The sequence below is a fragment of the Ixodes scapularis genome, unplaced genomic scaffold (assembly GCF_016920785.2).
Source record: "Ixodes scapularis isolate PalLabHiFi unplaced genomic scaffold, ASM1692078v2 PGA_scaffold12__126_contigs__length_90152505, whole genome shotgun sequence".
Lineage (NCBI taxonomy): Eukaryota > Metazoa > Arthropoda > Arachnida > Ixodida > Ixodidae > Ixodes > Ixodes scapularis.
Window position 1 is genome coordinate 76,044,221 of NW_024609838.1, and position 16,276 is coordinate 76,060,496.

Consider the following 16,276-nt stretch of genomic DNA (forward strand, 5'->3'; position numbering starts at 1 on the left):
TGGGGGGGGGGGGCAGGCCCCATGGGCCTCCCCCTTGGCTACATGCCTGCCGTGGGGGCATTCCCGCAAGGTTGGGGCAACCGGGTAAAAGATGGCAGAACATATTGAAGAAAACACGCGCAGCCTACGATGGAACGCAGATCTTGAAAAAAAAGAAGAAAACACTAACGCGTGCTTATGCGCTAAATCAAAAATATAAAAAATAGTATTACACAAAGCGTTAAGGACTGACCTAGACCTTCTGGTATCTGTCGGTTTGCCAAAACACCCTGGTTATTTCCTAATAATTAACCCCCTTATGGCACCGATCGAAACTTTTCAACCAATTATTTAATTCGTTCGTATATTATGGTACCCTCAGTGCCTTTGGGGCATTACACAGGGAGTAGGCAGCTAGCAACAAAAAAGATGCAAACGGGAGTTAGACACAGTCACTAGGCGCTTATGCAAAAATATTTAGTAAGAGCAGACTTAAACATATCTAAAAAGAGTACTGAATGATGAAGGGCAGATGGTTCTACCCTGACAATGTCCTAGGGATTGGTGAGATTTAATCGACAAATAAATTGGTTCATCAGATACATGTTGCGGAGGCTGGTACAACTTTTAAAGTATCGCGAAGTTATGACACAAGCTTGATCATGCCGACAAAGACTGGTAAGCGCAGAATGTGCGATAGGTCTCCCAGGGAAGAAGAGAAGAACGTCTCAACGGCAGCGCCTACCGAAGGTTCCCTTTCATTTCTGGCACATGCCGTGAGATGGCGCTAGGCCGCAAAGTGCACGAGCTTATTCACACGCAGTGCGAATGAGCTCGCTCTTGCGTGGTCCAACGTCCAAACTACTAAGCCTGGATAGCTGTTGGCAAAGCACTTGGCTCACTGTGTCAAGGTGGTGAGTTTAAATTCTGCCGGAGGACTGAAGCCTTTTTATGTGGTTCCCAATGGGTGCAACGCATTTCGGTGTTGGTTTTTTCCTACAATTGCCTGTACGTCTAGCCACCACAGCCGGCTGATAAGACACATTCGGTGTTAAAAGAGCCGTAGAAAGTTACCATAAAAGTTAGGTTACAGCTGCTTCAGCTGAAATTAAATTAAAGTTACAGATGTACAGTTACAATACAACAAATCTACCTAGGTTACAAAAAAACACCTCAAAAGTATAACCTAGCTGCATTCTAATTACTTTCAAAATATTGTCGCGAATGAACGGGCGAGGAAACAGAATAACTGGCGAAACTGAAACGTAAGGGCGAACTTGTGCACAAAAAATAAAAAGGAAACAAAAGATAACAGCAGAGCGTCGCGGGCGTCGAAGTCGGCGAGAGAGCAGAGTCGAACGCTGGGGCGAAAAACTGACTCCGGCTTGCCACGTGGAGCCGCTTTTGTACACGCGTTGGCTTCTGGAGCATTCGACGTAGAAGGTTCGACGCGTAGGACATTCTAAACTCGAATCAGCTAGACTGTTCTCAAATTCACCAGAACATCACAATACAGTGTCAACAAAAATACGTAGCCGCGGCCAGGAATCGAACCCTGGCCCTTCGCGTGGGAGGCAAGCGCGATAACCGTTAGGCTACGGCCGTGCTGCTTACTTGGCGAGCGGCAATATATCCCGCAACATAAAACCATGCTGCAAATGATGACCCATGGTTCAGCATTCAACTTGGAAAAAATATTGGCACAAACCTATCTTTATTTGACACTTTGCTCACAGCAGAGGTTAAGACAGTCAGTGTGAATCTGTATGTTTGTAAATATTATTTTGAGAGGTAATAACAACTGAATTCCTGCTATGAGTTGTTCTAAAAATGCAAAAAAAGTTGGTTCTGAAATTTTATAACACCTTAGGAAGTACTTATTTACTGGAATCATTGTGACTATTAGTAAATAAAATACTTTTATATAGTAACTTTACAGGCCTGGTAACAATTAGATTCCAACGACTATATCATTAAAACAATCCTTTAATAATTTTTTTAAAATTTATTTACAGAAAAGATTTGCAGTGCGAAAGCATATCGCAGATACAGCCCTCAAGAAAACAAAATACACAATATTATGATAGTACTAATGCAATATACGCTAAAGGCTGTAAAAAACAACACACATAAATGCACATAAAGACATGTAAAATTTTAAAATCAGGACCACATTCTAAAAGGAATGGTTCCACAACATTATGGATAAAATAGGCTTCCTCAAATATGGTGATTTCAAATACCCAATTTTGTCGATCCCTGCCAAGTCATTAGGAATTGCGCAGACAAAAACATAGTTAAAAACTTCTCTGTCTTAAAGGGATACTACAACGAAATTTCGGTGCTCATTTTTTTGGTCTATATGTGTTCAAAAGAGCAGTATCACATGGAACATACCAATATCTTGTTTAAAAAGTCTCGAAAAGCAATTTTAAAACAAATTAAACGATTAGCAAAGAGCACCTGGTGGATGTTGCTAACGCCTCGTTTGTAATGCTCGTCTAGGAACCTTGACAGCTAGTGACGGAGGTTGTCTCGTCTTCGGCCACAACGAGAGATGGGGGGAAGGAGGAACTCCCCTCTTCCCGAAAATCCCTTTTGTGTGTCGCAGAAGTCGCTATTGTCCCCCTAGAAGATTATAGAAGATTAACCCGTCACTCAAAATTCGTACAAAAGCAGCCGCTTCGGTGGCTGGAACGACTAGGCCATCCTCTCGACGTCAGCCTCGCCGTAGCTTTGCTTGTCTTGAGACGACCTACGTCACAATTGCGTTGGATGTCACGTGCTCTAAGCTGGGCCTTCTCCGAGCGCTTGCCAGAGTGGGCCGTTTATAACGAAAAATACAGCCCCCAGGATCAAAATACAAACGTGCGATTGTCATTTACGGATACTGTGGATCATCTTCAACCTATTTTTGAACACGACGGGAATATTTCAAATTTCGTTGAAGTATCCCTTTAAAGATAGAAGGTCCCATTAAATTACTGTATATTGCCTTGTATAAGTCGAACTTCTTAAAAATGGGTATCTCAAACATAAGAACAAGCAAATATTTTTTTATTAGTGAGAAAAACATTTTTTTTAGACTTTGTGAGGAGGGGGGGGGAGTGTTGAGGCCTATATTTGGAGTTGACCTACATGCAACAATATACGTCAAATGCTTAATCTCTGTTACTCTTAGATTTCTACTATAATTACCTGATAAAAATCTTGCTGAATGGTTTTGGAGTTTTTCGAACTTGTGTACAAGGCACTTTTGATATTTATCCCACAGAACATTCACATATTTAACTGTAGGCCTTACCAAACAGCAAAAGGCAGTTTTTTTTATTTCTCCAGGAGCCCTAAGTAAGTTTTGAACAATAAATTTTAAGTTCAGCTAGCTTCTTTTAGTTTGGGTGACATGAAGATTAAAAAAGTGTCGACAAAGTAATCCCCAGATATTTAACGTCAGCCTTAATACTTAATTTTTGATCATTAATAAAATAGTATGATGGGGAAGGACTGCGCTTCGTCCCAAAAGTGACCTGCAGACTTTTCAGTGTTCAAATTCAACTCCCAAGTCTTAAACCATTTCAATAAAACACCTAGGTCCGATTGTAAAACCGCAACTAGCACCGTCTAGTTTGCTATACAAAACACAGTGGTCACAGTCATCCGCAAATAGCCTCTAGGGCAAGGTAATGCCTAATGCTATGCCATTCACAAGTACGAGAAATAAAAGAGGTCTAGTGCTCAGTGGCATCACTAGGGGGAGGCGAGGGGGGGGATGGACTGCCCCAAGTGCAGCGCTCAGGGGGGTGCAGCTGGGCAGTAAAAGGAGGAGGGCGGGGGTCGTGGCAAACCATTGCCCCAGGTGCCACTGACACTAGAGATGCCACTGCCAGTACTGACCCTTGAGTCACACTAAATGTAACATCAATAAAATCTCATTTTGAATGCTGCTTTTTCCCCAAAATATCATTTTCAATCCATCCATACTCCTTTTGGCCAAGGTTTAGAGAGCTCAGTTTGTGTAAAAACAATGGATGAGATGCTCTGTCAAAAGCTTTGCACCAATCAATAAAAACTAGTGCACATTTCACCTACATTCTCAGTTTTGTGTCCTTGTATCGGGTGTCCCGTAAAAAGATTTAGTGTTCTTTAGTTGCAAAAAGAAGCTATGCATCCCCGACCGCTCAGTCTTTGCCCAAATGTAGCACTAGTGGTATGAACCAGACATAGAAATTTCAGAGCTAACCACTACCTTATTCAAAAGTTTCGAGCGATTTTCGGAAATTTTTAATGGGAGAACAATGCCCAACTAAGCCCACGAATACATGGGGCCAAATGGCGCAAACTACAGAGAACGGGCCTGAATTTTCCATTGAAAGTTTACGAAAATCACTTATTTGAATAAGATAACGGTTAGCTCCGAAACTTTGGCATCTGGACTGCAGCATAACAGCTAGGCCGAGACGGAGAGTCGGACGACACATAGTTTATTTTTGCGGTGAAAAGAACGTTGAACATCTTCGGGGGGTGGACATACTGTACATCACGAGAAAGGCTTTCGTTGCATTATACATTTTAAAGTCTGAAAAAATATCTCCAACCAAAAATTGAAAGGCAACCCGACGTTTCAAAACCAACACGGTTTCTTCTTCAAGGGTTACTGAAGGCAAGCGGACACAGCAGCAGCTCCCAACCTCTTCGTCTTCAAAAAAGAAAAGAAAAAATAAAGAGAAAAGGAAAAATTGTGCCCCGCAACCTACATCGGCGAGACCAAGAACTTTCCCGAGCGTATCCGCCAACACAAGAACGACGTGCGGACGTTTGACAGTGAGTGCAGCGCCATTGCCGAACATTGCGATACCCTAGACCATCGCATTGACTTCGCGAACGCGCACGTGGTGGACACAGAGCCCAATTTTCGAAGAAGACTTTTCTTGGAATCGTGGCAAATCCAGCACACGCCAGGAAACCTAAGCAGGTTGCTGGGTGCTCTGCCCTCTGTGTACGCGCATGGCCTCTGTGACCTAACGGGAACTTCTCCTTTTTAATTTTTCCTTTTCTCTTTATTCTTTCTTTTCTTTTTTAAAGACGAAGAGGTTGGGAGCTGCTGCTGTGTCTGCGTGCTTTCAGTCACCCCTGAAGAAAAAACCGTGTTGGTTTTGAAATGTCGGGTTGCCTATCAATTTTTGGTTGGATATATTTTTTCAGACTTTAACTCTCACCCAACCAGGCAAATATATGTCGAATATGGTTACTTTCAAGTTTATACATTTTAACTTTTCTTCACAAAAACTGACAATGAATTTGCTCGTCTGCCGAGCCCATTGACTCACCCGGTGGCCTCTCCCGCTGCGCAAGATCGCCAAGCCTCGCGTCTTGAGGGGGCGGAGTCAACCCTGGCGGCAGGCGCATGGCATCCGTACGCGGCGGCTTGGGCGGGGCGGGAAGACCCGTCGGCGGCGGAAGACTGCGCCGACGCCACGTCGACTCCCTTTCGCCGCCGTCGCTCCGTCGTCCGGACCCCGACGACGACCTGACACTCCCGGAGTCCGATGCCTCCGGCAAGTCCAGACTCCCCCTCGACAAGGAGTCGTCGTTGGAAACGGAGCTCTTATCCAAACGAGAGTCGCTGTTTGTTGGGGGGCCCTTGCGGGATGCGTAACCAGCGTCGGAAATGTACTCCCTCCTCGAAAGGTAACCTCCCTTGGGACAATAGTTTTCCTTGGGAGAACTGTCCTTTTTGCAGAGGCGTTCGTCCGCAGTGCCCTGGCCGTCCTTCTTCCTGCACAGGCTCACGACGGGCAAAAGACGTGGCTTGGCGACGTCCGGCGACTTTTTTGGCGTCGCCGGGGGCGGCGGGGAAGGAGCGTGAACGGCGTCAGGCTTTGGACTGCGCCGGTCGGCGCGTTCTCGGGTGGAAGACGGCGAGTTGTCCGTTCCGTCGTTGCGGACTGACGTCGGCTGCTGGACACGGATGCTAACGGTGGGCAGCGCGGGACGCGACGGTTTGGGGGCCAGGGTGGGCCGAGGTATCCGCACTCCGCTCGGCGTTGGCGGCGAGGTCTCCGGACCGGCCGGCTCTTTGGTGAGGCTCGGGTGCAGGTCGCCAGAGCGGAGCATTCGCATGGGCAGGATGTCCTTGTCGTTGAACAGGTTGCGGAGCACCTGCACGTTGGCACGCGGCGACTGGTCCGAGGCCATCGCTGCTCCCGCCCGGTCGCCCTGAAACTGATGGGCAAGACACTCAAAACCCCCTCTTCACAGCGCGACACCAATGTTTGATGTCAAATAAAGACGACGGTTGTAAGTGGGAACCTCCCCGGGCATGGAGGCGGGAAGCTTCTGGTATGGAGGGACACGCCACCAACTATGACCAAAAAACAAACAAAAGCAAAAGACACCATTGAATATTGGCTGGCTCGAGCCGGTATGTCGCCTTCTCCCTTTCCTGCCTCCATGTCCCCGGGGAATTGCTTGTCGTCCATTGCAAAAGCTTCCAGTGTCTCGAGCGTGTGCGCATAAGCAGACCATGTGTTGAAAAGCAAAAAGCACACGTTGGAAGTCAGGCGTTCAAAAGAACTGCCATTCTGACTTTGACGGTGGTTGTGGCCCACACCCGTTGTGCCAGCGCACGCGCATGACCGTTTGAGCGGACAAACTTGCGTGCCGCATGACAAGGCTTCCGTGGCAGATTTGGAAAAGGCAGTTTTCAATTACGGCACACTGAGGAGGTACTTTTGAGACAGAGCATGCATCAGGCAGGACATAAATTAGGGTGAGGAAGAAAAATCAATTAAAAATATTACACCTCTTTCAGTACTGCCTGAGAAGGCACAACCAATTTAAAGCCAATTTGAAAATTAAAAAAAATAGGGCACCAAATGTTATTTTTGAAAATTAAGAACCAACTGAAGAGAAGAAGACTAAATAGTTAAAGCAATAACCTAGCTAAGGGAGCGGGCTTGATCAACATGTATTGTGTTTTTGCTCTTCTTTATTTCTTTTTTTTTTTTAAATAGAGTAATTTTTCTGTTTTTCGTGCTTCTTCTTAAGTTTTTTTTTGTTCTTGTTGTTTTATTTTTTGATCAGGCACGACGGTGGAACTAAAAGCGAAAGTGAAAACGCCGCAAAAATCCTCAGAATTGTGCTTGGGGGGAGGCGCAGAAACGAAGACTACGCCACGATGACTGCAAATTAGTACGCAAGCACCGAGCTGCTGTCGCTGCAACACACGTGAAGCGACGGCGTAAATGCACTGGGACTTTTCGGGCTTGTGGAACTACCAACTGTCATACGAGGTAGCTAAAAAAACAGCCCCCCCTTCTTGCCAATGTTGCTATCAAACATGGCAGTGAACAACAGTGAACAAAGCATGGCTCAGCTATGCTGTGCATGATCTATAAAAAAGCACTTTACCTAGAAGTAGCGCGACAGTTGAGAAAATCTGCATGAGAGTAGCAGTTGACTTGTCCTCAACCCGAACTTCCGAGGGACATTAATTTTGAAAAATTGGCAGCAATCTTTATCTTCAAAGTCCTTTAATGCATAAAAGGCAGTATTTATAAGCAACTGTTCGGAAGACAACTGTTTCCAGAGTGAAGAATTCTTTTCCTTTTGGGGGGGGGGGAACCGACTTGGTGTGTCACATGATTAAGAAGGGCGGAGGGGGAAGGGAGGCAAGTGGGAAGAGGAGACGGGAGAGCACTGTAGGAGGGTGGGTGGAGGGATGGCGAGAGGGGGGAAGGGCGATGGACGAGGAGGGGGAGAGAGCACTCTAGAGAAAGTGAGGGAAAGGATTGGGAGAGTTAAAGAGAAGGAAGGGAGGAAAGAAGGATGGGGAGAGGAAGTTGGCAGGTCACAGGGGGAAGTGAAGAGAGGGAATGTGTGTCACAAGATGCATATTCCCTGCTAAATTTTGTGGAGGAACAGTGCTGATGTACAGGTCATGTGATGCCGATTTCCCCCACCACATTCTGCGGGGAAACTGGGTCTAGGTCACGTGACGTCAATTACTCCACTATATTTAGAGGAGAAACTGAATTGTTGTATTCATTCATTCATTTATTTTACCCTTGAAGGGACACTGACAGGGTGTTTATGCTTGCCAAGGTTTTTATTTGTACATGACATATGAGAGTCAAACTAGCCAGAAAACAACTCTCAGCTCGAAATTCGTTTTCTTTCCGCTCGAAAACCACCGACCGAGAAGTGGCCGGTTTGAGTCGCGTTCACTCTCTTCTCCGTGGTCACATGCCGTTTTCTATGGTTTAGACACAACCACCAAATATAATCAGTTATGAGTCATCGGAGGCACACACACACAATATTAAAGAAAGAAAAAAAATACAATACCCATTTTCTATGGCTTCTAAAAAGCTGCAAATACATCGCTTGGGAGAAAAAAAGCTGCACAGCCACGTGACTTCTGTCAACTCTCTCCTCTATATTTCTTCTTCCTCCCCAGTCCAGTTTCGGTATCGAGCAGTTGCAGTTTTTGACTTTATGAAAAATATATGAGAAGCTGCAGCAAAATATTGATTGGGTAGTCTTCAGACACCATAATGAATTGCTGGGAAAAAAAAATAAGATATAAATTTTGTCCGATTCATTATGGTATCAGAAGACTAGTACTCAATCAATATTTTGCTACAGCGTCACATATATTTTTAACAAAGTCAAAAAACGCAACTGCTCGAAACCGAAACTGGACTGGGGAGGAAGGAGAAATATAGAAGAGAGTGTTGGTGGAATTCACGTGGCTGTGCAGCTTTTTTTTCTCAATTGATGTATTTGCAGCTTTATAGAGGCCACAAAAAATAGGTATCATATTTCTTTTCAATTTTTAATATTTTTTGTGTGCCTTCGATGACCCACAACATAAAAAAAGGGAGAGGGAGGCAATACAGGAAAAACATACATGTGGAGCTTTTATACAAACAAGAAAAACAAAAAACGAAAAACAAAGAGCTGTGGCCAAGCAACGGCTACAGGAAGAAACATGGTATTGATTACACGTTTATGGCAGGTAACGCTACATCTCTGGAAAGATTGGGGTCACTGATGTGTCATGTGATCCGGTAGATTATTCCATTCTGTTGTGACAAGGGGAAGAAAAGAGTTGCTAAAACTGACAGTGGAACTGGGGATGCGACCGATACTAACAGAGTTAAAATGCGGTGTTGATGAACGATGAGGCTCCAGCAGCAGAGGCTGTCTGAGTTGAGGGTGGTGACAAAGGATTTTGTGGAAGAGACAAGGGTGCGATATTCTGCGGCGAGCATTATGAGTAGGAAGACATGAAGAAGTTTTCATGGCCGATACACTGGCAGTATGCCCATAGGTAGACAAGATGAATCGGGCAGCTCTACCCTCAGTTGCTTCTAACGTGTTAGTGATATATATATATATATATATATATATATATATATATATATATATATATATATATATTATATATATATATATATATATATATATATAATATATATATATATATATATTATATATATATATATATATATATATATATACTATATATATATATATATATATATATATATATATATATATATATATATAACCACGGGTTCTGGAAGCTTCTGCAGACACAGAGTTAATGCGGTTAGTCCAAGACACATGAGGAGAAAAATGTACACCAAGGTATTGATACGAGTGAACACACTTAATGTTTTCTGTGCCGAGAGAATATTGAAAAACAGATAGGGAGAAATTGCGAGAAAAACAAACCAACCTGCTGTTTGATAATAATGCAATTAAATGCAAAGGTGCAACTGAGCTGGACAAGAATAACGAAAATAATACCTGGAGAAGGGGAACAAGAGGGGCAAAGGACAAACACCTAGCTGTGTTTGGGGATTTGTGTTTGTGCTTTGTCCCTCTTGTTCCCCTTCTCCAGGGATTATTTTCCTCATTTGTTGTCGAAAAGTCGTTGCACTTTGAGTTGTTCAGTGACATTAGCCATAGATCACACCATTTGTCAATTTTTTCAAAATCATTCCGGAGAAGATGATGATAGTCCACTTCATTTAGTGATATATCACACACTCGTCGGCAAACTGACGTATGTTAGGGGAAATAAAATTTGGAAGGTCGTTAATGAAGATTTTAAAAAAAAGGAAGAACCCGGGGGGCTATGTTCGACAAATGTTTCGTTTCTCCTAAAAAGAAACGGAAGTGATGGAGGTAACGATATTGCGTCTGATTTGCTAGAAGCTCAAATGACTAAAGAGGGAACTTTCGTCATTTGAGCATCAAACCAATCAGACGCAATATTGTCACTTCCGTCACTTCCGTTTCTTTTTAGGAGAAACGAAACATTTGCCGAACATAGCCCCGCAGGACACTGCCCTGAGGGACACCTGATGAGACACTGGTGAGGTTAGATTCCAACGAGTTTCGGACTCTGTATTGGACTCTTGATGAGAGGAAGCTACAAATCCAAGTAGTAACTAAGGAATCAATATTAAGTCAGGACAGCTTTGAGAGGAGTCTGAGACCAGGAACACGATCAAACGCTTTGGAAAGATCTAGGAAGAGAGAAAATTCAAATAGTTGTGTATCGCAGGAATAATTGAAAAAGTAGGAAAGAAAGAAAATCCCAAAAGCTCAAGCCGCGAACAAAATTGAACGAAGAGAAGCAATTCAAAAGGGGGAGAAAGCAAAAAAAAAAAAAAAAAACATGCACGCACAAAAAAAAAAACAAAAAACTTTTCATCCCAAAGCAGTTGCCGGCGAACAGAAGCAGTTCAAAAGGAAAGATAAGCTAAAAAAAATATACATGCCTGCAAAAGAAAAAAAAAATTCCAGCGCATCATTACAAGGCGGAAGCGAAGAGATGAGTAAGAAAGAAAAACTCTTGCCTTCCAACGAACGCATCATGGAAGTTCGTTGAAAATGGTTTTTGCTATATCGAACTACTTGCTATATCGAATTGATCATAGCATTTCCTGCTGTTCGTTATAAACAGGTTTGACTGTAGACCTCTCAAACAGTGAAAGTAGTGTTTCTTTAATTTGTGACTGGCCGCCAAGATTGACTCTTCATCTTTAAAGCTTACCAACTATAGTTGGTGACAGGCTAAGGGTTCAGGGGAAGCTCCTCCCACCTCTTTCCACTTTAGCAGAGCAGAGGCAGGAGAGGAGGTCACCTCCTCTCCTGCGTCCACACTGCTGAAGTGGAAAGAGGGAGGACTTTTCTCTGGACTCTTAGCCTGTCACCAACTATAGGCCGCCAAGATTAACTCTTTTACCACTAAATTTAGTAGGAAAGTGAATCGGCGTTTATGTCACCCGACGTCAATTTTCCCGCTAAAAAACTGCATGTGTGTTTGGGTCACAAGAGGTAACTTTTTCCGCTAAATTTAGCAGGGGAACGAACTGACAGATAGGCCACTTGACGTCAATTTCCCCACTTGGTGTATACATCACGTGATATCAATGTCACTGCTCAATATAGCGGAAAATACGCGGACAGACGGACAAAATATTGGGATTGAGGGTTCCATTAAAAAGTCTTTCAAGCTTTCAAATTCCAAGTCCCTCCCGCATTAAAAAAGTAATGTATTATTGGGGCACATGAATGGACGGACGATCCTGTTTTCTGGCACTTGCACTCCTTGCAGTAACGACAGATGAGGATGTGCAAAGAGAACACAGCTCGTACCAAAATTAATGCGCAAGTAAATGCCGAGGTTGGTATACTTTCCCAAATTACAAAGCTCTAATTTCAAATTTATAAAAGCCTCACAATGCTGGTTTTTATTTAATATTTCTGAAAGCAGCATCCATGCTCCACTTACCCGACATTGGCACATGAAGGCTAAATTCAAATCAAGTCGGGTCGAGGTAAGTGTTCTTACTGAAACCCCAAAACTTCCAAAATCATGAATTGGCCCATTTAAAATGAGCTTTGGGTTGGTGTTGCTAAACTAACAAAATTTGTAACTCCTGACAACCCCCTATAGAATGCAAGGGGGAAAAAAAGGAAGGCCAAATATAGCAACTTCGAGGTTCCTCTCTTCGCGTCGCCTCCTTTGTGAAATCCTACAAAAGCAGGAAACAAGCACGAAGAAGGAAGTGGATAAGAAAAATGCCCAAGGGGGAAGGGGACAACAACCAAGGAAGCCGAGAGGACAGAAGGGAAGCCATGCAGGAACCGAGAAAGCAAATCAAATAGCAACGACAGCCAGAACCCGCCGAGCAAACAAAGCATGCAAATGCATTGACATGCCCCAGGAGAAGTGTCAGGAGACAGACACTCCGAAAAGTTGCTTCGAAAGGGAGTTTTTTTCAAATCCTATGATAATGCTTGATAAAGATGATAGTACCCAAAATAATTAAATAAACAAACTAACAACCAAACTAAGCCAGGCTACTTGTGTTTAAGAAGGTAGACAAGCGAATTAAGAATAGTAACATTATAAGTCAAGCAATGTATGTACGAGGCGCGTCCAGAAAGTATGTTCCGTCTTGAGCCAAGTACCGGCGACGCTGTTTGTGAAATGCTTTAATGAGTTCTGCATACCTCAACCTAGGGTATAACATAATCCCACTCAATATTAAGGCCTTAAGCCATATTATGGAACAAGTTTTTGAATATTGTTTTTCTCATAGAAGTCCGCCATCCGAGTCTCAATCCAACATCTTTGGCCGTTGCCGTGAGGACAATTCGTGCTACTGAGGTATCTTATATTGATTTCGTGAAATAATGATAATGAGACTTCAGGGACACGTGTTGCGAGATCAGAAGTAGTAAAACGTCAGTCCCTCCAGAAATACTTTTTATTGACTTGCTCCACCAAATCTTCCGTGACAAGAGAGAGCCTACTGATTTGGATTTGTCGTAATGCTTCATTTCCCTTCATGAAACATTTGTACTCGATACCATACCATACGTTCGGCCGTTGCGTTTAATTGATCTACAAATTGTGCAAATTTTCTCAATAAATTTTCAATGGCCTTTGTGGTCGGACATTTGTGGCATAAAAAATCTTATGAGTTAGTGGGTCGTTCTATTGATGTATGGGAGATTTCATTACAAATTGTTTAGGAAAAAGGGATAATGTCTCAAAATCTTTTGAAGAGGTATGCAATATGTGCCTGGCATCTTGGAATAAAATGTAAAATATACTGTAAACGACTTAATTTTCGCAAAAAAACCTAAATTTTGCGAATTTCGCAATTTGCCTACATTTCGCAAAAAATAGGTCCCGCGAGCAATTCTAGCAAAATGTAAAGACATTGGAATCTATATTGAGATTCCACCACATCGCGAAAATTAGAACCTGCAAGTTATTCCAAAACTTCAGCTTTGACCTAAATCGTGAAATACTGAGCTTGCGAAAAATAAGTTGTCTACAGCATTGTATTTTCGAAAATACAGATTTATATGTCCAAACCATATATGACATATATGGTTTGACAATGCAGAAATAAATCCATAAAAATATATCCAAACCATATATGGTTTGGAAAAATGTTTGTCCAAAAACTGGACAGGACTACAATCGATACAGAGATGCTGTGCTTTCAGAAGATTATGGAAGCAACACGGATTATGAAAAATAAAAAAATCCAAGTGAGCTCTTATACCATATTCCAATGATATCTTGTCTGCCCTAAAAAATGTACTGTGAAAAACCCAATTTCTTCCTGATTACCAGCTTAGAACAAAGTGCCTGATTTTCACCCCACCATTTTTAAAGAAATATAAAACCTTAAAAAAGAAATGAAATGTTAAAACATGTTTAACAAAAGTCATGTCACCAATTTTTCTTTCTTGATAAAAAAGAAAGAACAGAGTACACAATAAATTAATTATACAATCATTGCAAAAAATGACATGTTCAAGATATAATTTCTAAATTCACAATAAATATTTAACTCATCTAAGAGGCACAAAATATCTGTTTAGATATACTAATACAAAGAAAAACAACAAAAACATTTTTAATGCAGACACTAAAGCATTACCTATGCATATGTTCAGTGTAAATCACAAGAGTTTGAAATTCCGTTCCAAAAAACTATTTTGCTGCGATTTTTTTTTTTCAATCTTGTATTGATGAAATGATAACGAAAAATTAGCATGGTCGTCAAAAATGTGTAGCAGTGAAGGAACTTGATAATTTATTTTTGATTTCCATAATTTATATTATCTTTTAGCGTTTTTTGTGTTGTATTTTTTAATCAGTAGTTTGTATATTTACATAAGTTTAAAGTAATAAATCTGGTTTGCTTTAAGTAGTTTACATTTTTCTTAAATATGAGTTACTATAAAAATCGCAAACATTATATTAGTTCAAAAAAATTTGCAACACCTTTTTCTGGAGTGTATATAATTTATTTTAGTTTGTCATTGTTGTAGTTCCCCATACAAGAATTCCACAACAGAGTTTCAAGTAAAAGTGTGAACAATATAGGTTTTTCTTAGGCCAGTTGGCCATTCAATTTGACATACCACATATACAACTGCAGTGTTGGGAAGCACTTTAAATACATTGTACTTAAAGTAGGTTAAGGAAACTCTTACTTTACTTGAAGTACATTCCCTGAGTGTGTACTTGTACTTTACTTAAAGTATTTTTTCGGTACTTTCCGAGAAAAGTACAATTCCCAACTTCAAAGTACATTCCCCAAATTTGGTTTTGTTACATTTGTATCACGAAATGGTGCTGTGTCAGCTCTGAAGAAATACTGAGAGGGATATTCTACCCTCACCAGAAATGTGAGCAGACGACGCATCACTCAGTTTGTTTTGGGGGCGGCTTACTCGGAGCTTTTTGAACTCTGGCTACTTCTCGGTCGGTCAGCGCAAGGGAGGAGGTTTAAAATATTACGAGAGCAAATTTAATCGTAATGTAGCACCTGAGACTGTGGTGCGGAAAAATTAAACTTTCAAGTCGAAGAAAAAGGCAAGAGAGCAGAACGTCACAGTGTTTTGAGACATCCTCTTCTGTCTTTTCTTTTGACTTGAAATTGAAAGCTGACTAATTTTTTCACACCCCAATCTCGGGTGAAAAAATTATGATTAATTATCACCAGCTAACTTTCGCACTGACTGTTCTATTAATAAAGGAGAGAACACTCTTCTATGAGAAGATTGCTTGCGGAAGCTACGGGGCTTACGTCATGATCTCTCCTAGTAAATTTAACCCCCTTGGGTGCAACAAACCAGTGCAAGTGGCGCCATTCCTGAGAATAACTACTCTGCGGCCGCTTCACTTTATCAAATATTCGCTGCTGTTTTTGAAAATAGGTCATGGAACCCTGATTGCCCCTGGGCAGTGCATACCAGTTAAAAAATAACAATATAAGGGAATGAAATCGCATCGTGAAAGGTTGTGTTAAAATACTTGTACTTTACTTTGTAAGTACATTGTATTCATAGTACTTTACTTCAAGTACATAACACCCAGTGTACTTACTACTTTACTTGAAGTATATCACGTCTCATTTACTTTGTACCTTACTTGAAGTACCATTTAGATGTACTTTACCCAACACTGTACAACTGACCGATTTTGATAAACCACTTGTTAGTTTAGTCACCCGAGTCATCTGGGTGGACCGCTAATTAAACCAAACATTAAGGAACTTTTTCTGTTGTAAATGAAATTTGGGTATATCACGCAATTGTATTTGTATTAGCTTGATTCTTCCTTATTTATGGGGCTACTGTCATGTTTTCTGTTTTGTGCACAATATGTTAAAGTTGATTTCTTTAGAGCCATTTTGAAAGTATTGCTAGGTAAATCATTTGCCTGTATCTGTAGAGTTGATTTTGCACTTACATTGAAGAAAATGTTTGTCATCAGTGTACATTACCTCAGACGGAGAATTCGGGATATTTTTTATGCTATTTATATATATAAGAAATAACAGTGGGCCTAATATGAAACTTTGAGGCACAACATATTTTACTTCTATTGTCTAAAGCTTATTTTATTGACAAAAAAATTAAAGCCATTTACAACTCCCTGTAATGCCGAATTAGAGTGCAGCTCTTGAGGAGGAGGAGGGGAAGATACGGAGAGGAGGCTATGCCCCTCCTACTCTCCTCCCATTCAGGGGAACATTGTCTGCTAAATTTAGCGGGGAAATTTTCGCGTTAAATTTAACGAGGAATGTTTTCCGCTAAACTTAGCGGGGAATTTTTTCCGCTAAATTTAGCAGGGAAGTGTTTTCCGCTAAATTTGGCGGGGAATATCTTCCGCTAAATTTGGCAAGGAAATTGTCTGTTAAATTTAACAGGGAATTTTTTCTGCTAGATTCCCCGCCGACGG

At 41.7% G+C, this 16,276-nt stretch overlaps 1 protein-coding gene across 1 annotated transcript in view; it reads right to left on the reverse strand.

The window, feature by feature from the left end:
• LOC8037845 (FYN-binding protein 1) overlaps positions 1-16,276 on the reverse strand; it is a 57,772-nt gene that overhangs the window by 34,953 nt on the left and 6,543 nt on the right. Inside the window, exon 2 of the mRNA XM_029987738.3 lies at positions 5,307-6,201. Within this exon, the coding sequence (XP_029843598.2) occupies positions 5,307-6,201 (895 nt within the window). The remainder of the gene's footprint in view (positions 1-5,306; positions 6,202-16,276) is intronic.